Source organism: Condylostylus longicornis, unplaced genomic scaffold, assembly GCF_029603195.1.
Source record: "Condylostylus longicornis isolate FDR11 unplaced genomic scaffold, ASM2960319v2 ptg000039l, whole genome shotgun sequence".
NCBI classification, from domain to species: Eukaryota; Metazoa; Arthropoda; class Insecta; order Diptera; family Dolichopodidae; genus Condylostylus; species Condylostylus longicornis.
The window spans coordinates 543,082-570,705 of NW_026578008.1; the positions used below are offsets into that span (position 1 = coordinate 543,082).

General features: G+C 23.9%; 2 protein-coding genes across 4 annotated transcripts in view; both read left to right on the forward strand.

The window, feature by feature from the left end:
* LOC129609446 (venom protease-like) overlaps window positions 1–20,070 on the forward strand; it is a 75,705-nt gene extending 55,635 nt beyond the window's left edge. The window contains exon 9 of the mRNA XM_055521359.1: window positions 19,977–20,070. Coding sequence (XP_055377334.1) covers window positions 19,977–20,070 — 94 coding nt within the window. The remainder of the gene's footprint in view (window positions 1–19,976) is intronic.
* The window catches only part of LOC129609416 (solute carrier organic anion transporter family member 74D), a 165,847-nt gene that overhangs the window by 113,244 nt on the left and 24,979 nt on the right, over window positions 1–27,624 (forward strand). For all 3 annotated transcript variants that reach the window (XM_055521318.1, XM_055521319.1, XM_055521320.1), the window contains one exon: window positions 130–265. The gene's annotated coding sequence lies outside the window, so the exon portion shown is untranslated. The remainder of the gene's footprint in view (window positions 1–129; window positions 266–27,624) is intronic.

The window sequence follows — 27,624 nt, forward strand, 5'->3', positions numbered from 1 at the left end:
AATATAAAATTTAATATTAAAAACCTTCCTTATATCTAAAAATATAATTAAAATTTAAAAAATAAAAAAATTAAAAATTTAATTTTAAATTTTTATTTAACCGCACATTTTCTATATTTCTTCTTTCAGATATTTAAAAAAAAAAACACCAACTGTGTCACAAGTGCAATAATTTTTCAAAGGCAACTTTAATAAAACAGAAGAAAAACCAACTTTTTACCTCCCCTTATTTCAAAAAGTGCTATTAAAAAATTTATAATTACAGGTAAGCAAATTTCTTTTCTTTATTTTTTAATAATATTGCATAAAATTTTTGTTATATAATTACACAATGCATAACACCTGTGCATTGTTATAGTGAAAACAAGAAAAAAAGTTAAACCGAAAAAAAAAAACACTTTATCATTTTGATTTTCTAAAAATGCAAATTTTTCTAGTTATTTTTTTGCTACTGCTCTTAAATAAATGCATTTAGAGAGTAGAGAATGCATCAGAAAATGTGAATTAATTTTTAAAATTGCTTGATTTGCTTTGCTAACAGCAATACAGTAGAGTAAAAACAGTAGAGTTTGTATAGGCGCATTAAGGGTGAGAGAAATTGCATTATGAAGAATAAAAACAAAAAGGACACCATTTTATCTCTCTTCTTTTCTCTTCTCTTCTCTTCATCTCCTTTACTCTTTTAATATTCATAGAATGATTCCTATCGGGATGCAATAATCTCGTATAATGAAAATGTCCTTGCTGTGAATTTACCAGTTTGAAAATATAAAAACTATTAACAATTTTCAATTTAATATTCTTGGACTTCACATAGTGTCGCATAAGGAAAACATAAAAAAAAATAATGAATGGAAATTTTTGCAATAATTTTTTTTTTTTTGTGTGGAATAAATTAAACACGGAGCTTGTGCTTTTAAAGATAAAATAAATAATTTTTTTTTACCGACCATATTGCATACAATAAAAGAGGTTATGTGATGGCAACAAATTATGCATATAAAATTTTCGATGGAAACGCATTCCTCCATAGTAGGGAAGCGTAAATAAATTAGTTTTAGCAACCTGCCAGTCTGTCGGTCTGCCAATTTTACAATTTGCTTGAAATTTAGATCAGGGTTCGGAAAACGAACTGGGGAATTGAATATTACATTTTTTACCATATCTACGGAACGGACTAATGGAATTTCTTGAAATTTGAGCTTTGAGAGAAACTAAACGGTGAATTTTTCAGGGAATATTGATGGCAGTAAGCGAAATTCTATTAAGAGGCAAATTTACATTTTTCTACGTATATGTTAACTAAAAGCTTAGTAACTTCCTTAAAATTGAAAGGAAGTGCTCAAAAAGGAAATGTTTTCATAATCTTCTGTATCACTTTCAATAAACTAGACAATATACATCGTGGTCGGTTATGTGCTGATCACATCAGATTTTTATGTTTAAAGTTCATTTAAAATTTTTTTTGTTTAAAAATTGAATAAATATTATAAGAGAAATAGTTTAAAGGACATTTTTATTATACAATAATTTTTTAATAATAATAGGTAATAACAGTAAATATTTATTAAAAAAATAAATTATTTAATAATATTTTGTATTATATAGTTGGATTTTAAAAAGACAGTAGTTAATTTTAATGTGATATTGTTATTGTAATCCTAAAAGGATGCAATTATATTTTAATATGTTGTTTTAGAGAAATATAAAAAAGCAGATGAGAATTTTAGGAATTAAATAAAATTATAATTAAAATTTTGAAGGGCAATTCAATAAAAAACAAAGACGGTGGTAATTGCCTAGGGTCTGCATTAATTCAATACTATTCTCTTAGCTGAAAACTTATATTAAAGGTAATTTCTTAAATATTTCTCTTAATTTTAAAAATAATTGGTATATGCTTGTGTTTCAGGTGTAAACTTCTAATAAATATAGACCCGATTCAATATCGGATAATATTATAGACTCAATTTAAATAAATTCTAGTCTACTTTTAAAGTTTAATATCTTTTAACTGAATTTGGAATACAAAAGATTGAGTTATTTTGACAATTTGAATTGAATTAAAATGATCGTAATTGAAGTCATGCTATTTTAACATTTCATTAGAGCTGACTCAAATGTTCCAAATCAAATTCTCTTCGTAAAATTAATTTTCGAAATTCCATGTTCGTCTAAAATAATTCCTCATTTTCCTTTGTAGCTTTACTTCAAAGAGCATAAGATGATATTCAAATTTAAAATATTTCAAAGCAAATCATCATTATTTTAAATAAAATATTAAAAAACATATTGATTTTTAATTAAATACATGGAATGCATTATAAATAAATTAAAATTAAGTGCCAAAGTTTACTTTAAAAGACAATAAATCGATTATTTTTTTTCCCAATATAAATTTGTTTATAACCTTTACTCTGTATGAACATCCTTTTTATAATATATTGTTATTCTTTTATCCTGAAATCATTAAATGAAAATACCTTGACATTTCGAAAAACTAAAAATAAAAATTTCCAATAAAATTACAATTTTGAAGGATAATTTATATATGATATCCTTGTAAAGTATTTGTAAAATAAAAAATCAATTCTTAAAGTAATTTTTCCACATAAATTTTTTATATAAAGTGAGTAGTTTTTTTTTAAACAAAATTATAGTGTTCTTTAATTTGAGAATTTCGTGTGGTACGAGAGAATAACCGTATTAAAGATTGTGTAAGAAACAAGAATACAATCAATAAAATTGGAACACTTTTCAATTTGCAAGAGAATCGTACACACATTAGAGTTAAATAGAATGCTAAGCTATAACAGTAAAATGAATTTAGATAATTGAGATTACTAATTTAAAATTTTTCAAGAATAATCATAAATTCTTTTATTTTAATAGAATCAGAGACTCCCAACTCATGCTTAAATACCAGTTCGAAATTTTCTATTCAATTGGAATTGACATCAATTGTAAATTTATATAGTTCTTGAATTTTCCGTGCTTAGTACAATAATAAAATAATTTGTACAATTCAAAATTAAAAGTACCTTATGAAAATCATCCAAAATTTACAATTATCCTTATTGAATTAGGATTTTATTGTTTTTATTATCACAACAATTAACTCGAATTTTGTATCCTTGACTGGTGAGTGAGAGGAAACGAGTGAGAATTCTTTTATTCGTAATGATTTAATTTTCAAATGAGAAAAATACCCTCTATCTGCTTTGTATATCGCTTTTTCCATTCACATCACTCTCTTTTGGGAGATAAGAAGTTTTAGTATAAGTATTTCAAAAATTTAAGCCGTCATAATTCAAAAAAGAGTAAAAAATACAATTGAGTGAATCAGAGCTATGATTAAGAACACCAAAATAAAACTAGAGGATAAGACATGCAAAATAAGAGTATGGACCTCAAATTTATTTGTTCTTTCCGATCGTGTACGTACGTAAAGATCAAAAAATTATTGCAATTTTCAATTATTTAAAATTTTTAATAATTATTTGATGTTTCCCTGACATTCTGCGATAATTATAACAAAAGTAGCAATATAGCTATAAAATAATTCAAATAGAAATTTGAAATTTTGGTATTTTTCTCTTCAAATTCAATTAAGAATTTTTTTAATTCTGGAAATTGACAATTTTTTTATAATTATTCCCCCTACATATGTATGAGGCGGTAACTTTTACTCAATATAATTTTACTCATGTAATTATGTTATACGCCAACACTAAATACAGTGAATTTTAGAGTAGAGCTCACATTTCATTTTTATAGTATTTTTGTCTTCAAATTATTTTCCTCTCCATTTTTAATATTTTATTTTTAAAATATTTTTGAAAAACAAAATTGCATCCTTAATAAATAATAATTTCATTTATAATTTTCATAAGAATTTTACATTTATTGAGTCGAAAAATAATATTCGAAAAAGGACCGTAATTTATTTAAAAAACAAAATAAAATTAAAAAAATCTCAATTTTCATCCCAGACCATAATAGAATCAATTGTGCCCTGGATATTTTATATAGTGCCAACATTAAAGTCCTAATATATTTAAAAGCTTTTTAAAAAAAAAAGGAAAAATTCTTTAAATCCTTCTGATTAAATTTTCTCTTGACGTCATAATTTTGACGCATTTTCCTGTCATTGACCTTTGTTTATTCTCCCAGTTCATATATTTTTCAATAGTCTCTCTTTCTCTCCCTCTTCTATATTATGTTTAAATATAAAAATAAAAGGAACACGTGTAGTCGTCCTTGAATATTAGGCAACTTGAAAAATTTTTATAAGTATTTAAAAAATATAAAAAATAGAAGAATAAAAAATTTATATTTGTTTTTTTTTATAGAAACCAGAAAAAAAATGGGAAAAAATAAGATTTTTTATTATCCTGTTACATAGAAAAAAGGATATTTTTTGTTTATTTTTTTTTTCCTAGTTATTTTTTTATTTTCATTTCTATAAATTTATTTTTAAATTTTATTGGAAAAGAAGAAACTTTTTAATTATTTCAAAAAAAAATTTTTAAATTAAACAGATGTGGCCCGTATAAGAATTAAATGTGGCCAATATAAGAATTTTCGGGGTCTTAACTAAAATTACATTGAATTGGGACTTGGAGAACAAAAATCCTCATTAAATATTTATGCTGTCCAGGATTCGCTATGATTTACAGATCAAATTATTTCAAACATAAATTTTAAAGAAACACATAATTTTCTTGTTTAGTACGGCACCGACTACTGTCAAGTAGAGTTATTATCGAATAATGAGAGTAAGACTTTAAATATAAGAAAATGATTCGAAATACTCATTGTGAAATTAGTACATTCAACGTTTTACATGCAATAATTTCATAAACTCAGGTAGTGGGGTATAAAATACAATTGTAAAGAAGTAGCGGACGGCAATTTCTTCTTCATATTTGGCATTGCTACTTTTTGCGATTAGCGGCTCTAATATCACAAAAGAACTTTAAAATACACCTTTCTATGCAATCTTTGAAAGATAAAAACTATTTAAATGTTCAGTTTTTGCACCAATTAGGCTACAGTAATAAGCTTTTAAAGAAATCTTTCTCGTATTTCAAAGACATGGCTAAAAGTGATGGTACAGAAGTTTTTTATCTCATCATAGGTTATAATGTTAAACAGTATAAAGCCTCTATCTGGAACTACCTATACACCAACACCCTATTACTTTCAATTCCAACTTAAGATCAAATTTGTGCTACTTATAAGCTGCTAGTCGGTATGTATGTTTATTTCTTATATTCAATAAAATTCCCGAAGTCATCAGTTGAATAATAGTGGATTATGAATGAATATGTACTTCGAACTTTTAATAAATTTGTTGTATTATTGTAAATCGCATCTTCTCGTAGCTACATGACAGCAATTATGTTAAATCTGTAAATAATTCAAAATACATGAAATATATAAATTAGTAGTAATGGCAGTAACTGCCTATACACAGGCAATTACTAAACCAATTCTAAATATTTAAAACTAAATAACCATTCACCTTAAAAAAACCATAAAATTCCTTTACGAAGACAATTTAGACATAAAATATTCACAAATACACAAATTTTTCATAAATATTTTTATCTATTTTTTTTTTCATTTTATTGTTGTACAGGTATTTAATACTACAGAGACATCATGTCAGTTAAAGTTGTCACAAGGTATATAACAATTCCGATAACAAATTATTGTTTTATAAAAATCTCCCTAACAACTACCTAACCTAGCAAGGCAATATTATTATACCAGTTATTTTTTTCCATCAAAATATAAATCGTTATCTATATTTGATATAAAAACATAAATCTATATTTATTTATCAATACAATGCCATCTATATTTGAACAGTTAAAATGAAAACAAAAGAATAATAAAAATTATTGATTGACAATTTTAATATCGCAAAACATGTCAAAAAATATGAACAGAGAAAACCAGTTCTGTTTTTTTTTTTACGTTTGTTATTTTTTTGATTAAATAATCAAATTTGCAGTTGTTTGTAGATACAAAACAAAAAAAAAAACAATAGAATTTTAAAAGTTTGAAGAAAAAAAAAATCCTTTTTATAAAATAATAAAAAATTTCAAATAGCTATGAATGTAATAAAAATTTTTTAACATTTACGTGATGGCGGCAGTGTTGTTCAATTTATATTGTTATAACAATCATTTTGTTTTATTATATTATTATTTTTATTATCCTAATAATTGTTATTATGCATTTAATGTATGAGATCAGCATTACTTGGTAATGTTCTCCTATAAGTATGCAATTTTTTTTAAATCAACTAAATTTTAAACTCTTCTAAATTCCAATCCCATGTTCCTAGCTATACTATAACCTAAATATAGAGAAGTTTAAGAGATAAGGAATGATGGAAGAGTGTATGAAATGAAATATAAAGGTACATTGAATATTATGAAACCGTAATCAGAAATCTGAAATCAGTTGAATAATAATGGATTATGAATGAATATGTACTTCGAACTTTTAATAAATTTGTTGTATTATTGTAAACTTATTATTTCATGACAGTAATAGGAGAACTAACTATAAATCTATGTTTCAAAATCTTTAGTATAAAATTAACTTTCTGAAATTTATACTGGCACAAACTCATTATGTAATTAAATTTAATTAATAATAATTATGAATCATACTGAATGAATCATACTGAAGGAATTATACTGTAAACACACGGGATTAAAATATGGAAATTTAAATTTCTTTTTCTAGAATGTTGCGTATATTAAGAATCTTATTGTAATCTTTGTTGTTAATAATATTGTTGTAAATACCTTAAATAAATAAATTTTAACCTCAACTAGATCAAAATTTATTTATTTAAGGTATACAAAACTAGCTTTTAATACAGATTTAGGCAATTAGCTACGAAGGTAAGAAATAGTTTTATCTAGTGAATTTGCTCTTAAATTTTGAATATATGTAAATAGTTATTAAAATTCTCAGAGGAACTATAAATTTGTTCGATCGCACTTCTTATATTAAATATTTTACAATTTATACATTTTACAGACAGCATATTGCATACATTTGCCACAATAATTCTCTCATAGAAATTTTATATTGTTATGTGGACATATACTTTACATATTTCACCAACACGTACTATATTAGCTTACATCTTTGAATAATGCTATACAAAATAATAAATAACGAAGAACACACGTGATTACAAAATTTCTATATCAATAATATTCTTCCCAATTCCCTTGTATAGTTCATTTGGGAATTCCTTTTATAAAAGAATAAAATAATATTGACCGAATATTTGGTAGATCTGAAAATTTATTTATTTTATACAAATCACTCACATATATGAGATCCTTTTCACATTAATTGCCTTAAAAAGAACATTTTTAAAACTGTGAATAGTTAAAATTCAATTTTAATTTCAATTTCAGTAGTAGTTCGAGGAATAGTGACAGTTATTTTACTAATATACCGAAAATATTTAAGAATATTGGATTCTAGAATTTGAAGCTCTACCAATAACTAAAATTTTATTTAATATTTTCGGAAGCATTTTTAAAACATTAATTAAACAAAGATCTACCTCTTATTACAAGGAGTACCAGAAGATTAATTTGTCTGTAAACTTAAAATTTAAAAAGTTTTTTTTTGGTTTAAGACCTTGTAACACCATTCAAATTATTTGTTAATATCGTTTGCAAGGAAAAAATGCGGTCGATTATATTGTACCGGTTTCATTACATGTTTTTTATTGTAATTTAAACTTCAAGATGAACTAGTTTTAAAATTTTTTTACATAATTTTGACAAACCGGTGTAATTAAAAATTAGAAAAGAAAATGGAAAGGATATTCGAAATTTTTAAATTCTCAATAAGAAATTAATTCTGTTCAATGAATAAAAAACAAATTCATTTAAAAATATTCTTTGACCCAAAATCTTTATAAAAAAAAAAAAATTCCTTTATTAAAAAAAAATTTTTTTTTTTACTTTGAAAAATTCCTAAATTTTTCTCCATTTTTCAAATCAATTTTATTTTTATTTTTTTTTTTTAATTCATTGAATTTTTATCTCCTTTATTTCAAAAAAAATATCCTTGAAATTTTTTTTTTTATTTTGGGCTACTTATTTTGCAAACAAAAAAAAAATAATTTCCTTTCATTCCATATGCTTAATTAAAAATTATTTTTCTGTTTTTTTGTATTCTCTCTCGGGGACTCTCTCGGTATAAAACTTTAAGGACATATATAATAGGGACATTTGGGTATTATTAAAAGTATATGTATGTATGTATGTATAGAAGAATTTTAATTGTTCACGTTTCTTTAAAAATCTCTCAAAGGTAAGAAAAGAAATGAGTGAATCTTTAATGTATAAATTTAAGGATTGAGAAATCATTTATCCTTCATTTAAACTATGTAGAATTTAATTTTTTTATTTAAAATTTTATTATATTTAATGTGTTCTATATCATATAGCAAAGTTAGAAAGTAAAATATTAAATAAATCGTAAAAAATTTGAAATTTTTTTAAAATTTGTGAAATTTTTGTTGGAAAAGTTACAGGAACAATAAGAAATTCATTCTAAAACTATAGAGAAAATCGGAAATTGCAATATAAAGTAAAAACTTCCAAAATCAAATATAACAGTTTTAACTTACAAATGACATTGATAATTTTCGATGGCATTGATTTTAAAGAGCAGAGAACTGCTGAATGACATATTTGCCATAATTACTTTTTTATACAATTGGCATTATATACCCATTATTAAAAACCCCATTTTCGAAATTTGATTGTACGAAATTATTTAGTCAAAATTTCAATGTTATTTAAGAATGAAATCCAAAAAGGAAATAAAATTAATTTAAAGAATATAAAAAGCAATCTCAAAACATAATAATTCTATATAAAATAATTGGAAATACAATTTCGGGCATTTGTCAGAAATAATTCAATTGCTTGTGGGGCAGATGGTATACCAACGTCAATTGTCAAGAAAATGTAAAACTGAAATAGTAGATAACTTAAAAAAAATTAATAAACAAATCACCTTGTCAACCTGAAATGCCAGATCTCTGAAAGTGTATAAAATAGTTCCAATAACTAAAAATACAGGAAGTACAGGAAGCCCCAAAGAATTTCGACCTTTGTCAATTACCCCAGCTTTAGTTAAAAAAACTATTGAAATTATTGTTAATAAAGAAATAATTTAATAGTTATAGAGAGTACAATCTTTCTTAATAAACAACAGTACGACAGTCTAGCATTAAAGCTGAAATATTTGATATGATATCTAAGGTTTAAGCTAAAAATAGTAAGGCAGTTCCTATTTTCTTTGACCGTAAGAAATCGACACAGTTCACAGAAAAATAATGGTTAAAATATTACTAGAACATTGAATATGCGGAAAAAGGATGTCTATGGTTTTTAAAAGGTACATCGAGGATAGATTTCAATTTGCTGAATGTCAAGGTGTGCAAAGTGAGTTTCAAAAAAATTTCAGGGTAATTCATATTGATTTAATATTAATTTTAAAGAGAAATTTTAATAATTTAATTGAATTTTTTAAATAAGTACAAAATTTGCTCTTTTTACTAAAGGCTACGTAACAATTCCAATTCTTCGACTTTAGAACAGATTTTTAATAATTTAAGAAACATATCTAATTGAAAACTTCAATAATTGCTTCCCATAACCATTAAAAAACCTGATTGAATCAGGGTACTTTATCGAAAATTTTCTTAACAATTTGAAAGCTATTTAGCTTAACTAAATAAAAGATTAACAGAACAACAAAATTGAACCAAAATTTCCTCACTCTTTTCTTCTCTGTATTCATAAAATAAATATTTTAATAAATTCTCCTTTAAAAATCGAAAACACTAATACATATTAAAACTGTTATATAGATTTAATAATTAATTTTATTATGTACCAACAACATTTAGAGCTCTTAATATTTAGGTCAAAGTTCAACTTATTAAAAAAGAATAGAATCCTCTATAATTCTAATTTGAAAGGTAATTAATTTGAACAGAAAAGAACCCATTCTCTTTATTCTATAATAAAAATTTCGATATACCCCACACAATATCTTCAAATATTTCTATATACACATTTGTACTAAAAGTAAACCCATATAGAAATTATATTCATTAGGATAACATTTTTGTATTGGGGGTTCAAAAATTTTTGTGCCAGAAAGGAAATAATTTACCTTTATTTATAATTCACCTATGCACCATGATATACATAATATTATTATATATACAAACATTATATAATATTTAATATAATATAGTATGTATTCTTGCCAATATGTCCTTTGCTTATACCATTCCATTTATCACATATTCTTATCCAATTTAGATGTCACCACATATTTTTCGAGTTGATTTCAAAAGAATAATAAAAATTTATAAATTCTCGAATACAGAGTGAAACTTTATAATTAATCCAATTTGGTATTACAAGGTTCGAATAAAATGAGGGCAATCGTTTTTAGGATAAATTTTATTTTGAAATTGAATTTTTAATTAAGTGTTGATGCAGTATGAGCTTCCTATAATTGAAATTCAATTAATATTTCAATGTTTCACTCAAATTTCCTATTAGTATCGAGCATGTTCCAATTCTAACGAGTTTATCGGAATTTAAATCGGATCTCAATTTCAAAGTTCGTCGAAGTTTAATTTTGAAATTGTTTTTTCCTTCGTAGACGGAACAACAAAGTGAAGGAAGTTAAAATATCATACAAGTAGCGTTTTCTAAGATATTTCAAGAAAAAGAGCTTAATTTGAAATTGATAATTTTCCAGAGCTCACCAATGAGAGCCAAAAAAAAGATCGATTTTTCCGAATAAAATTTGTTTGGAATTCAGCCAAATCATATTGGATCCTATAGAAATTTTATATTTGAATTTAAATTAAAACAGTGAAACCTTTATATAATGAACACTACGTATGTTGGAAATCTTTGTATTTACTAAACAATTTGTTGGAAAGTAAAATTTATTTAGCTTTTATTTTACGAAATTCCGTTACTTCAAAGAAAATTTGAGAAATTTTCGCTGTTCATTATTATTTAAGCACTGTTAAGTGCATGTCGGAATGTTATCATATGAATTCTGCAAAATCAAGAGAAATTGGAGTGCTTTACTGTAACCAAGCATTACAGGTTACAACGTCTCAAACTACGATAGTAGTCTCAAACTCTCAAATTGTGATAATCAATAAAAAATATCAGTATTCAATTTAACCTATTCAATTCACTACGATAGAACCAATTAATTCTCGAATTTCTTGGTATATTTAAGCCACTTCAATCATATTGAGACCCCTTAATATTAAAACAGACTGTATGAGCTTGAAAATTTATATGGAAATATATTCTAATATATTGCTTTAAACTACTTTTCTCTATAGACACAAACATACTAAATAATTTCTTGGAAGTGTTAAAATATGAATGAGAAAAAGGAAAAGAAATGGAAAATTACAGGAAAACCTGAAGCAAAAACTTAAACTAATAAATTTATATGAAAAGGTAGAGAAAAAAAAAATACAAAAATAAATTGTTCGTCTTCCTTTCTAAGAGCATGTTAAAAACATTTCCAAAAACTTCTTAAATGTCTTTAACATTAACTTTTTTTTTTGTTTTTTTTTTATTAGGAACACTACAAAAATGTTCAAAACTACCCCATTAGAATTTATCTGACAATTTCCTTCCAAATTTTTCTATTTTGCTTGTTTTCTTGTTTCTTTCACATTATTTTTTCTTAATAAATTTCGAATGGGAATAATTCCAATTTAGAAATTATAAGAGAATCAAGTAAGAAAAAACAAAAACAACCGGAACACATCACAACAACACCAACAACAAAAAGAGGAAAGGAAATGGTGACCTTAATAAGAGAATATTAAGGTAAAAGAAAAATATAATTTTTTCCCCTACATCTCTAAGGGGGCATACTACGAGAGTATGTGAGTAGGTATACATATATGAAGTAGAAGTCTTCTTGATACAATGACAATATATTATTTTGTAAATGCATACATAAATAATGTGCACAAGCACAATTACAACTACTTACATATATCTACCTAATTTCTTATATAATGTTGCAGTATTTTCACTTAGATGACCATAAAATATTTCAATTCCTTTAAGAATTAAATTTCTGATATTTCTTTTATTTTGGAATAAGTCTGAACACGTACATTATATGGAATAATAACAGGTCGCAAAAAAAAATGACAATCCGAAACCAAAAAAAGTAGAATACTTCCTGCTTAACCCTAAATTAGTCACGTATGGGGTATTTTTGTCTGAATTGGTTACAATTGCCTTTTCTTAAAATTACCGGTGTTTTATATACTTCCAAACATTTTGAATAGCCTAATTTCAGAACTTTGAATAAAATTTTAGTAGTATTAGATTATTATACTGGCTAAAATAGAAAAACATGGAAAACAGAATTGAGGGAACGGGAACTCTCGATAAATTTTTAGAGAAAATCGAAAAGAAGAACGTTATTAACAATTTTTCGAACTGGATGATATCATTATAAAATAGTGGCCATATTATTAAAATAACTTGTGTCCAATATCAGAATTATAACTTGAATAGATTCTAAGTTATGATAAAATTATTTTCCAAGTTGTAACAGTTTTTTGAGATCTATACTATGGTCTCGAGTGAATACAAAATAAATAAGATTCTAGCATTCACTATAATGAGCCACTTGTTAAGATATTCTAAGCTTAACTAAGTTATTTCTTGAATTATCGGTGCAGCAAGTGAATTGACGAAAAGATAAGACCAAACTAGATAGAAATTTGTTAATGAGATAAAATTTATATACCTGCATTCGTAAACACATCTTTATTTGAAAATTATTACTGAAACTTTGCCTCAAAAAAGGAGGTGGTAATTTTATTATACTCCAATATTCTAAAAAATCAACTCATTGTGAAACTCTTTACCACCTGAAAACCTGAAAATTTAGTGGAATTTTTAAAAACAGGCTGAATTAATTATATATTTTGACATTTCGTATTCATAATCCTTTTAAACTGTCTAAATCAATTTCATATTAATTTTACATAATAATCATATTCACTAAATGTATACTTGTAGAACACTTGTATTTTATTAGAGAACATGACAATTTCATGTACATATTTAATAAATTAACTCAATTAAATTTCATTGAGAAAATCAAAAAACAAGTCTAAATTCAATATTAATCAATTTTAATTAATCAAATTTCGTATAACAGTTTTTTATCTAAAAGTGTTATACAAGTTAATATATTACGAACACTGCTTGTATAATAATTACGCTAATTAGCTTGTATTTAATTAATAAAATTACAAATGAAAATGAAAAATAAAATTTTCTGTCAATTATATACAAAAAACAAAAATTCAGTAAAATGAATCATTTATAAAATTTGAGATTCACATTAGTTTTTATTATATGAATGCGTCTACAACTATGCCATATTATATATTAAACAAAACATCATAAATCTATGGGCTCCGGCGAATTACTTAGTTCAAAAAATTAATATTAATTTTAATACCGAACACAAAAAAAAATATGAATATAAAATGTTAGAAGAATGAAAGATTTATTACATAAAATAAGGAGTAAAAGAATTTATTTAGAAAACAAATTGTCATATTATATTAGATTTTTTTTGTATTAGAAAAACTATGAAATGAATAAAATAAATTATGAACTCATTTCATATATTAAACATATATTTCGGCTAAAAAATCGATTCGTTGCCCTTGAAATATGAAGTTAATGAAAAATCTTTTGTAATAAAAAGATTTTTATTATGGAAATAAGAAATGGGATTTATAGATCAAGTTTATACATATAAAATATATTATAGCCAACATTTATTTTTAAGAATTATTTAGCTTCTGACTGATAAAGTAGGAATAAATTATTTCATAAAATTATCTGCAATCTCGCTCTAGAATACTATTATATACAATTTCGCTGACAAATTGTTCTGAGTGTACCCATCTGGTATATGCTTTTAAGCTATAAATTAATAGAAATTACTTCTAATTCAGTTTGATCATGTTTCATAAAGTAATTCACAATTATTTCTCAAATTGTTAAATATTTGATAATTTTGATACAACAAATTTTTACTTAAATTTACTTATTATTTTCTTTAAGTGTGACATAAAAAATAAAACCAGATTTCTTTTAAAAATATGCAATGTTTCTTTGTTAGAGTAATAAAATAAATGTTTGGAACAATTTTGATATCTATGGTTATTTCAATAAAATTTTATTTATTAAATTTTCAAATTTTGTATAACAATAATTTAAATATCTATATAAACTTAAATATATTTAAATTACAAATGAATATTGAATCGTAAATGAATACAAATTAAGAATTGCAGATAATCTAATTTAGATTTACTACTATATTTCAATTTAAGCCATTTATTTATTTAGGCCAGATCACTATATATTTTCTAAACACTTAATATATATTTGACCCAGAGATAGCCATAAATCTATTTCATATATCGTACTTATATAAAATATTATTTTTAAATTTTTTTAAATTTCTATTACAAAAATATTACAAATTAAAAAAAATATTAAATAAAATAATTTAAATATTAATTTGATCCGAATATTCTAGAATCCGAATAAGATTTTAAAGTAATTCCAGTATTGAAGATTTTTTATTGTAATTTAGTAAGATTTTTAATTTTTATTTTTGATTTTAACTCATATAGAGTACGACAATAAAACCAATATTTTTCCCATTAAATAATTGATTACAAATTAAAAAAATATATTGAGCACTTAAATTTAAATTTTAAAATTTAATTTAAAATATTATTTTTTTTTTTCATTTCATTCATGCAATTCATTTTCATTCATGCAAAGTTCATGTAAAATTTATTAAAAATTTTTCTGATTTAAGTGAAATTACAATTGGTTAAGATAAAATATTTTTCATATACTAGAATTGCTCAATATTAAATAAATAATTTATTAAAAATTTATAACAAAAATTTACCAAAACCCGATACCATCAGAATCAAAAACATTCAATATGAAAATTGGAAAAATTTAAAAAACATTTTTATATAAATTTTAGTATTTCTTACTTTTTCTGATATTTTTTTATCAATCAGATAGTCTTGATGAAAAATCAATTATTAGTTATAATTTTCCAAAAATTACGATATGATGTTCCGAAAAATTTCCACATTATTGCTTTACAACGTTTTAAATTCCTTCTATATGGAAAAATTTTCTGTGTTATATGGTACATAAATTTTAAACCAAAGTTTGGTTCTCTTATCCAAAATTTCACAGGAAAAAAGTCTCACAGAGGAAGAGTAGTAACCCCGCAGAAAATAGAATCCCAACAAATGAATTTAGTACCAAATTGCACTACTTTACGGTCTATTCAAATCGTATTTCAAGCGTGATTACTGTCGCCATAGTCATATTTCGTTAAAAATTTCAATTATTTTTTAATTAATATAAAATGCTCCCAATACGCGTAAGACACACTCTATATTGAGAGCATGTACTTTGCCTCAAAAACGAATTTAGAGCACACAATCATTCATCCTAAATTGATGTTTAACTGAAGAAGTTTTATATATACATGATTGTTCAGCATTTAGAGTGAAAAATATGCTTATTTTTTAAATTTTAATATTAAGTGTGTTAGTACCATATTTAAATAACATGACCTTTAAATCTCCTATAAGCATATGTAGAATTTTCGGTATTAAAACAATATTTTTTTGGCACAACATGTGCATATCATGTAATTGTTCATTAAGTATACAAAAAATAATTTATATAAATATTTTTTTTTTACCAATAAATTTCAGTAACACTGAAATATTTCAAATTTAATAACATTTATTTTATTCTTTATGTTTTTTCCCTTCAATTACTCAATTTTTTATTTATTCTTATTTTTTTATTCAATTGAAAAAAATTGTACTTTTTATCCTTTAAATTATTTTAGAATATTTATTATTTAAGTTATAATTTATATAAGAGTGCACATATACCATAGGATTCCAAAATAAAATATTCATTTTGATAATTTTTTATATTCGTAATATACACGTACATGTATGCATATTATAAACAAATAAAATAAGTATGTGTGTATTCAAAATTTAAGTGAAAATTTTACCATAAAAAAAAATTGTAATTTTTTTTTTTGCTTATATGTTTTAAAATTATTTTAAAACTCAATTTAGAGTCTTGCATTGAGCTCAAAAACAAAAAAAAAAATACAAGTAAAATTCACATGTAAAATTTATCGCAAAAATTGAATAAACGTAAATTTTTTTTTTTTTGAAAACGTTTTGTATAGCAGAAAGATTCTCTATAGCGTCTAGGTATAATATGCAGCCCTAATGTATAAAATAAGCATAATATACCTTAATGTGTACAGGATAGGGTTAATCAATACGGAGATAATGTTAGTAAGGAATTTTAAAATTTTAAAGAATGAGAGAAAGAGAGAGGTACAATATTATAATAATAAATTAATCTTAAATTAAAATAAAAATTCTTCTCTATAATAAAATTTTAGCTCTCTCTTGGAATACAATTACTTGTCCACTTCGTTTTCAATATTTTCATTCTCTTCTCTCTCAGAAAAATATTATTTTTATAACTTTAGTCTTTTATTTTACTCTCATTTTAAATAGTATTGAGAAATAGGGAAATATTCATTAGATTGATCACTCTCTCAAAAAAAAATCCGAATATGAAAATTTGAATTGAATTGAAATGAAAATTGTACATCTCTTTCACTCATTGTTTTAGAAAAATATACTCGTAATTCGGATGAATATTTTTGAACGAAATTATTACCATATTAAACTGTTGACTTGATGGATCTAAATAGACACTGTAAATTTGAGTAATTTTCTAAATAGAAAAATTCTAATATTGGTTTTGTAAAAGTCAAAGTCTTTCAATAATTTTGCAATCATGTCTGAATATGGTAATTGTTCTTCCCAGTGTCTCCATATAATTAATATACTATCAGATATTACAATGTTCAAATAATATGGAACTGGGAAACCATATATTAAATGTGTGTTATTTCCATTAAAATGTCTCAAATAATTGAATCTACCCCTTAAATAAATTTTTGGGTAATATTCTATTTAATAATTGAAATTTATTGTAAATTATTAAATTTTTATTTTGAATGAGACGATAAATGTTATTAACAAAATGAAAAAAAATGCTACAAACTAAATTTTTTTTTCAAAATTTCCCAAACATTATTGGAATTTTGGAAATACTAGGTACTACCAAATTTCCACAAAATTTCGTTTTTGAATGATTTGTTGTCATACCCATTGTTCTTTAACAATATATTATGTTTAAAATTTAATATTTAATATTTTTCAATTTCAAACTCTTATTTCATTAAATTTGTAATATGAAATAAATCTGGCTAAATTTCATATTTCACAGGTTTTTTATGAAATAAAATGAATTAAAATCAAGTTCAAGAAACAAATAAATCCAGACTAGAAAAATAACTTTTTTGTATAATTTCCAAATGATAATCATAATCACTTTAAATGAATAATAATTTGTAATTCAAATATGTAAAACTATTTTTTCTTTTTTTTTTTCAAAAATTTCATACATAAAATTAACAAGTTGGCAAAACATTCCGTTTTGAATTAAGATGCCTTAAGATGTTTTATAAAATTATTCCCATTATCATAATGTTTTGTTTTCTTTATTGCTTTCATTACTCCCATATATTATGTATGTATAAAGCTTCAAGGAATTCTCTTCATAAAATATTTATAAATGTATTTGGTACTCATAAATTGGTAGACTCATTCATTATAATTTTATGTATAACATTTTCTATATGCAAATATTATGCATCCTTTTTTAATAGATTACACAACATTTTTATTATGTCGTCGCATATAGGTACCTACCTACTTGTATTTGCACTAGCCTTATAGTAAAGGGAAAAAATAAATTTCATTATTTTTAAAAAAAAAAAAAAAAAAAGAGAAGAAAATTCAATTTTAGATGCAATTTTTATGTCTTTATTTTCTCTATTTTCGTCTTCTGCAACAACACAACTTTTAGTAGAAATATAAAATTTAAAAAAAAAATGGCAGTTTCTTAAAAATAAAAAGAAAAAGATTCTTTAAATTACATAAGTTTTTTTTGCTGTTATTTGCTGCTATTTATACAAAATTAAAGAGGCTGCAATAGCAAAAAAAATGAGAAAATAAAATTAAAAGAGGACCAAGAAAATAAACGTCAAGAATATTGTAGTGTTTATATAATTTACAAGAATCAATGAAAATAACAAAAAAAAAAAATAATATTTTCTAGTAATATCGGGAATGTGCTTATTATTGTTTCACTTTGTCAGTCAATTTATTGTCATAGATAATACATCTATGTTTATAAAACTTTCAACTGCTTCGAAATAGAAAATTTCAATTTTATACATGAATGGGCCTTTGCGCGACTAATATTTCTCTAAAATTTAGAAGAAAATATTTTGCCTATCTACTCCCTAATCTCAACCCAAACCCCTTCTCCACTAGCAAAAATCCAAGACAAAATCCTGATTATAAAACTTTCTTACCGGAAAGAACCGCCTTACGTCTCTTACGAACTGCCAGGAACAGCATTGACAAATTATCAAATTTTACCGTACCGAAAAAAAGAAAAGTAAAAGTAGCTCTGATTTCGTGTTTATTATGCTAATATTTTACTTTCTTAGGACAAAATTTTAATCTTAACATATTCCGCTCCCAAATTATCTCTTCTTAAAAAAAAAATTCGACAATATTCACCAATTTGTAAGATTTTTTAAATTCCTACAAAAGCAAACAAATATTTTCTTTTTTAAAAACGTGCTGTTAATTATCTTAAGTGACCCCATTCTTTTATTATATTTTCTCATCCTAAATGTATGCAAAAAATTTCAAAATTTTTTTTTAAAGGAAATGTGATACTTTACAAACCCTTGATTCATTTTTAATTTATTTATTTTATATTAACACATAAAGACACAATATAAAAATAATACAAACAACTCAAGTGCATTGTATATAATTTTTTAAAAATGCATGCACACACATATATTTGCATATTCGCATATTTCATTATCCTTTTTAAGAAAATTTTCGAAATTTTCTTGGCATCAACAACATTTTCTATTTTTCATTTTCCGATTTTATTTTTCAACTTTGAGGTTCAGTAGATTTTTTTTTTTTATTTTTGCCATTTTCTGTTTGTCTATGGTTTTTTTTTTTTTTTTTTTAAATTGGAATACATGAATAAGTTGTGTTTAATTTTTATTTCTTTTCTTTGAATATGCACGTACCTACGTATCTACATATAAAAAATCTATACGTTATAGGAAGAAGCAGGAATTTGATCATTAAAACAGTCTAGTCAAAAACAAAAATATTCAGACTTTATGGTGGAAAATTTTTTATATACTAGATATATTATGTACTTGTATACACTGTTATACAAAAATCATAAGAAAACTTAAGCAATAAAGAAAATAATAAGTTTATTGAAATGCAATTTCTAGAATTACCAGATAATCTTAAATTATGAATGCAATTTATATAATATATGTAGTTGTAGTTGTAGTTGTAGTTGCATTTTATATTATAAATGCAATATTGAAAACAATTTCTTTTATTGTACCGCCAATATTTTTATTATTATTGCATATAATATGGGGGAAAAAAAAAATTTATTGATCATTAATTTTTTATGAGTTTATCGACTTTTAATGAATTTTATTAATTCTCTTTTATTTCATTTAAAAATATCCTTTTTTCGTAATTGACAATATTTTCCGCTTAAACATTATATCGTATTGACAATTTTATTATTTAATTATTTAAGTATTAAAAAGGAATTAAAAGAAATGGACAATGAATTAAGCGGAAAAAATTTGGACAATGACATTAAGCGGAAGGGACATTGGACAATGAATTAAGCGGAAAAAATTTATTTGTGAGAAAGGAAAATTATTTTTTTGTATATCTTACCTATAATTTATTAAAATTATTAATTTTAAAATATTAAATTTTATGAAATATAAAATATATTTCAATATTTAAAAAAAAAAGAGCAGTAATAATTAAAATACTCACTTAAATATGAAATGAAATAATATAATCTCTTTAATTTTGAATAATAACTCTAAGATTTAATTTTCTCTCTAATTCCAATATGATCACTTTAATATTTCTCTTATCTTAATTACACTGTATACCAGTAGTATTGTACGAAAATACTGTATTAAATTAAATCTCTCTTTAAATTTAGTTCTCAAATAATTGTCACTTTACTCCTTTTTATTTTAATTGCTACAGAATTTCTCTTAAAAATTTATGAAAACAGTATTTGCGAGTTTTGATATAGTTTGAAGCCTTAATGAATAAATTGTTTACGTTAATTAATTTCTATTGAGTCGATCACCTTGATAGCTAATACTTATTGTATTGATTATAATTTTTATTTTGTAAGTAATGTCCCTAAATAAAATAATAGTTCCTAACAAAATCATTTCTCTTGTACATATACTTAACTAATTATTAATGCAGGGTATAATTTCGCTTTACAAATAAACTTGAACTTTCTCTAATATAACAATAAAAAATTAAAATAATTTTTTAAATTTTTCTTGAATTGATCATGAATTGATCTTGAATTATAAAAGCAATATTTTCATTATTTGTGTACCAAAATCCCTAACCAAATTCTTATGGACGCATTTGAACGATATTAATTTTTAATTTTGTCAAATATTAATTCTCTCAAATACTAATTAAGAAAGACAAATCTTAAATCTTGCAAAAAATATTATGTTAAGATTGATTTTAATATGGCAACAGTTAGCATTTAAAATACAACTAGTTACTAGTATTAAACAACTAGTTTAGAAATAAAATATTTAGATCCAATATTTTCAGTTAGATTTTCAATTGGATTGCAGCAAAACGCTGATAGAAAAATCTCAACGCTGATTGAAAAATCTTACTGAAATTTTATAGGACTCCTAATATCTGTTCTTGTGAAAATTGTCACTTTAAACAAGTATACTAAATTAAAATTTTACTGTTCAAAAAAAATCTTTAATTTACCAATGATTATATACGAGAATATAGTGATAACAACTGAGAATATACTGACGTCACTTGATATTTTTTTTTGTTTCAAGCATTTTTGATAATAATGCTTATGACAATAAATTAGGTTGGCAATTCCTTGCAATGTAATTGAATGCAATATTATTATAGTATTTATCACGTCGCTATACGAATATTTTGCGTTTACTTTAAAATTTCACAATTATTTTAACATCTATTATCATTACTATGATTATCACTATTTATTATAATTATCACCATTTCAATAATTCAACACATGCTCATACACATAAACAACAATTTTATAAAATAAATTAAATTTCGCTAAAGAATAGTTTCTCCTAATAAAATATGCATTTAATTGCATATTTTTAGGAATAAGAAATAAATAAAAACAACAATATTAAAAAAATTTCATATAAAAATTTAAAACATCCGTTTAAAAACCTACTCTCATACCAACTCACAACTCAAATAAATCCAAATTTTTAAATTTATATGAGATCCTACACGTCTCCTTTAAAAAGGATATTTTCTATTTTAGAATTTATACACTCAAAATCTAGCGAATATTCTACAAGAAAATCCACTAAAACTGCAGTAGAAATAAAAAGAAATTTAATTAAGTTGTGAATCACATATTCTCATATCCCGTACTAAAAATAAAATGAAGAGGAAAAATTATCTTGTAGATACTTAAAAAAAAAAAAAAAGACAAATTGTATTTTTATAATGAAACATCCTTTTTAATATCCTTTTTCTTGTATTTTATATTACAATTCTTTTCGGTTTTTTTTTTAATCTTACAGAAAAAATTCTTCATCTTCACAATCATTGTGTCGTTTGTTTCACGTTGTCGTGAGAAAACAATAAATTTACAATATGTAAGTGAAATTGTAATAAAGCGATTATTGAAGAAAAGTACATTTAAAAGGAGAAAAGAGAGAAACAAAATATAAAAAAGAAATCCTTTTCACTTTATCCTGGAAAAAAAAATTCAAAAATTTTTTCGGCGAGACTCAAATAATTTTCAAAATAATCTCAAGGAATTTTTATTTAAGTTTTTTTTTTTGTCTTATCGCTATGAAAATTTTTATCATAAAAGAAAATTGTTATCCTGCTTTTGGTAAGAATTTTGTGGTAAAATTTTAAGACTTACGTGTTTATAAAAATAAAAGAATAAAAATTATTAAAATTCGAAATTTAATGTGGACATTTTTTCAGAAATAAAAATTTATTCTTGTATTTCTTAAAATTTATTCCAAAAATTTTCATTATAAATTTTTATCGACCCTATGTTTAGGATCCTGCGTCGCAATGAAGTAAAACTCGCAAGCTCTTGTATTTCAGTTTTTATAGCCAGAGAGATGAGTTGAGAGTGAGGTTTTTGTTCCAAATTTTATCAAAGTGGCGTGATTCTACAATTGCAGGTTTTAAAAAATTAAATTCAAAAAAATGAAACTACGCAAATATTTTCTTAAAAATTAGAATAGTTTCAATAACTTTTAATTTAGAAATGTTAGAAATTAGAAGCTTTGCAAAAAAAAATTATATTATTTATGAGAGCCTTCATTTTGAAATCCATGACATTATTCAGACTTAATTTAATACAATTCTTTGGTAAAAAGTGTCTTTTGATTTTACTCTGCCCCTACTTCTACTATATTAACAAACGTTTGACATTAAAAGCTTAAATATCGTAAGCACATCAGAAAATCTTACTCAGTAAATCATTTTTCTGGAGTGAAATATTCATCAATCTCCTTTCTTCTTCAAATAATAGTTATTAAAAATGGAGACAATGGTAGTCTAATTCTTACTCAGTTTCAGCTATTTCTTCAAATTAACTCGATGCGTTTATCTTGTATTGAAGTGATAATTTTAAATAACAGGCAACCTTTTCTAATCTAAAACGAAAAATTGATATAAAATTCCTAATAAATTTGACAATTTTTTATTTTATATTTGCTTTCTTAAATTCCGTCATTTTTAAATATCGCAAACCATTTCTTCCGCAAGCAATAAGTGTTTCTTTTAAGAATTAAATTTTTACACCTTATTAAATTAAATGTTGCTGTATATATACACTACAAACCGCAATTGCTAAAAAATGTCACACATATAAGGTAAACAGTATTATATTAAAATATGACCTACGGCCATTGATCTGACACGATAATTTTAATTTAAGGCCACAAAAATCTGAGAAAATCTTTTAGACAATGGAATTTTTTCCAGCATATAAAGATATTGCATAAATATCGGCTATTAAATTCATTGGTTTCATTATAGTTCTGCCGATAATATGCCAACATAATCAGTATAGTACTCATATATATTATTATGCATTATCATTAAGGACATAAAATGCATATTTGAATCCTTAATGATTTAAATATTGATTTTGGTCATTTCTTTGCTCCTGATTTGGTTTTTTTTTTTGCTTTTAATATTTTATATTGGGGGAAAAAAAGGCCATCTGAAAATATGGGTCATATTCATAAATTTTCCACTTAAAAAAAATTCATTTTTATGTGTGTATGTGTGTGTGTGTTTATGTGCATTGTGTTCAGTATTGCAATTTTACCGTTTATTATACGTTTTTCTTTTTGGTTTTTTTATGTATTGGAATGCATAATAATAAATGACTTTTTCTTTTTGTTTTTATTCTTTTTTCTGTTTTCCGGCATTTTTATTATATTCACTTATTATTTAGATCAATACATACATACATACATAATGTGTTCGCATTTAAAATGACATCGTAACATACTCCTGATGGAAATTGTTTGAATTTAAAAAAAAACAAGAGGGAAAAAAATGAATTTCATGTTTTTCATATTTAACATGAAAAATATTCAAACTTTCACCTATACCTTTTTTTAAGAAAATAATTTTGTATACCTACATATTATATATATATATATATATATACATGCATTATATTATTGAAAAAAACAATGTTAATAAATAACTGAGGGTATTATAAATTTGTTACTACATTTACAATAATGAGAAAAAATTATTAGAATTGCATACGTTTAGGATGAAAATGAAAAAGAAATATTAATATTTAATGATTAAATTCTGTAATAACCTAATAGAGTTACTGTAAAATATATACGGGCTATGACTCAAGAAAAACGGGTAGTTTTTCGGAATCATTATAAAAATCGGAATCATTAAGAAAAAGAGTGTTTTGGAATCATTATGCATTTAGTTTGTCTTCTAGTATAGATTAAAATTCATAGAAATTATCCCCATTTTAATTTAATTGGTGTAAATTTTAGATTGCAAATAACTGAAGCTTATAAAATTTTGGTTACAACTGAATACCCAGAGGTCACTATGATTATCTATGATATCGTAACCTAGCCGTATGCTCCTCCCAGGAGTGAAGAAGAAAAAAAAAATCCCACAAAAAATTTTATGTGATATTCCGAATACTATGTAATTTCATGAGTTTTTCACCCAAACCATTTTGGCATAATCTATACAAAAGGAACTTAGACTTAACCATTTTATGTAGGTCACATTTTTAATCGGGCAATGTTTAGTCAAGAAGCCAATAAGAGCACGATTTAGATCCATTCTCAGCAACATATTGAGGAAATTTTCCTTAAGTGAGATGGAACTTTTTCTCAAAAGTAAGAGAAATAATCTCAAATGATGACATTGATGTACAATTTCATTTAAAATCTTTCTCATTCATAAATTTGAGAAGAGAAAGAGAAAAACTTTATTGACAAAATATTAAATATCCTTAAGTAAAGCAGATCAACTCTTTTATTTACAATTTTTTACATGATTTTCTTAACAAAAAAAAATTTTTTTTTACATAAAATTTTATTTATTTTTTTATTATGAAACAAATGAATTTTTTTTTTTTTTGGTTTTTTTTCACCGAGAAAAAGCCTTAAAATATAAAAAATACTTGACATGTGATGTGCATGTAAAAAAAATTTTTTTTTTCTGTGTTCTAATTTTTAAAAGACATGTTTTAGATTCTCTCTTTTTAGAAAATACAAAACAAAAATTCGTATACAAAGTTTATTTAATTTTTTTTTTATTTATAATTTTTTCTTTTTTAATATTTTTAGTATTTATTGTGCATTACTAAAATAAAAAGTCCTTAAAAAATGATAAGATTTTTTTTGTCAAAGCTCTTCTTTATCCTATATATACGGGGTATTGCCTACATTATATTAAATGCCTTATATAATAGTAAATAATATAAAACTAGACTATACCTTTAAGGCAATTTAAATTTCATAAAAAGAAAACCAAGAGTAAAAGAAAGACAAAATTAAAATTTGTAATTGAGTAAAAGAAAAAAAAAACAAATTAGTATCCTTTTTATGAACTAGATACAAATAAATACACTTACACAGACACAGCATAAGTACACTTATTCACATACACAGCGCCGGACCTACCATACATTCAAAGAAAGCATATTCAATGGACGCCGGAAAACAAGGGCGTAATTACAATACGCAATGTGCAATGTTTATTTTATATTGTTCATTGCTTTTAAAGCGGCCGGGTATACTTTTTGGAAACCGAATAGGGCTCGGCACAAATCAGAACCAGGCCTGAACATACATACAAATACAAATTTTTATAAAATTCTCTTTTATTAAATTTCTGGTTACAAAAATAATTAGAAACAAATTTTTTTTTCTAGTTAAATGAATAGTTCTAGAATACTATAAAAAAAAAATAATGCAATTTCCTGTGGAGAAAAAAATAGAAAAAAAAAAATTTGTTTTTAACATTTTAATTAAATTATAATTTAATTTTTATATTATAGCTATGTACTTGTATGTCCTGTTGATGGTTATTTTGCAATTTCCAAGTTAAATGGAAAAATTCCAATATTAATTTAAAAGGAATTGAATATTCTAAAAATATACATGAATAAAATAATAATGGCGTTTAATTTTAATGAAAATATTTAGCAAATTTGACCTATAGCTGGCTCAAAAAATTGTCTGAAAATAAAACGCCTACAACAGTCTATATTGAAAGATCACAGATTTAAAATGAAATTTTCATAAGAATATAAAAGTAAATTTATATTTTGGAAATTATCTATGATTCTCATGAATTTAATTGAATTTTTAGCATTCTGGATATGTTCTAGAAAAAGTTGTCTTCTGCAATAGAAATTCTAAAGAAATTACCTTATGTGCAGTTAACAGAAGAATTTCTAGTGATCGGCACTTTGTTCTATTTCCAGATGTTTTTAGTAATTGTGTTTTTCATTTGAAATATATTTTATAGCACTTCATTGTTAACACGATCTCATTCAATTTATCAAATATTATATTACAACGAGAATAGATATAGTTAACCTTTTCAACTCTGTGATATCCTTACGAATATTTGTCATATAAATTCATACAATCTAAAAGAATTTTACTGAAAGTGATGGCAGCCGCACAAAATTCATTTGTTCAAAATTTCTGTATTATAACTTCAACAGTTTCTGCGCTATGAACAAACAATTTATGAAGTTGTATATGGCAGCTACCACTATCAGTTGAAAAATTTCAATAGCTTTTATCAAACATAACAGCCCTAACATATTTGCTTGTGCAAAGTTTTATGCGCTGAATAATAATGCTCAAATAACTTTTTGAGTTGTATGGCAACTATCATAAGCACTCATAAGATCTTAACAACTTTTAACGAATACAACGGCAATTTCACCATATTTGTTTTTACGAAATTCCAGTACTTTTAGCTGACCAGTTTTTAAGATATAGCAAGATAGAAGCGGGCAAGCAATTTTAAAGAATTTTATCAAACATCAAAACCCTAATACCATCTTCGCTTGAACGGATAGACGGACAAACGTTAAGACATGGTTAAATCGACTCAAAATTCGACACTAATCAAAATCATACACTTGTAATAAAATTATGTTTGGCAGGGTTGTCATGTAATAAGATTATATTTATATATTCTTTATATTTGAATTATATTTTCCCTAATGGCGATAAACGCCGATCTATCCAAGTTTGGCACTACTGCCGATTTGGAGAATCTTCAGTTTTAAAAAGAAAAACAAGATGTTTGTAGTTTCGATTCAAAACTTTGATTTTATTTTAAAAACTTATTCTACTATTTATACTAAATTCTTATTCTAAATTTACTTTAAATTCTTATTGTAATATTTACAATATGTTTCTTAAAATCTAGGTTTCTAGTTAATTATTTCTATTTCCTGGAAAAGAAAGTGCAATTCATATACCTTCATTCACTCATTACTTAAAATTACGTCAAACAATAATAATGACTGAAAATGCATAGGCTTGCATTTTTCATATTAACATTATGCATACCGCTTTATACTCTAATGTATAATATAAACATAAAGGTATGCATTGTTG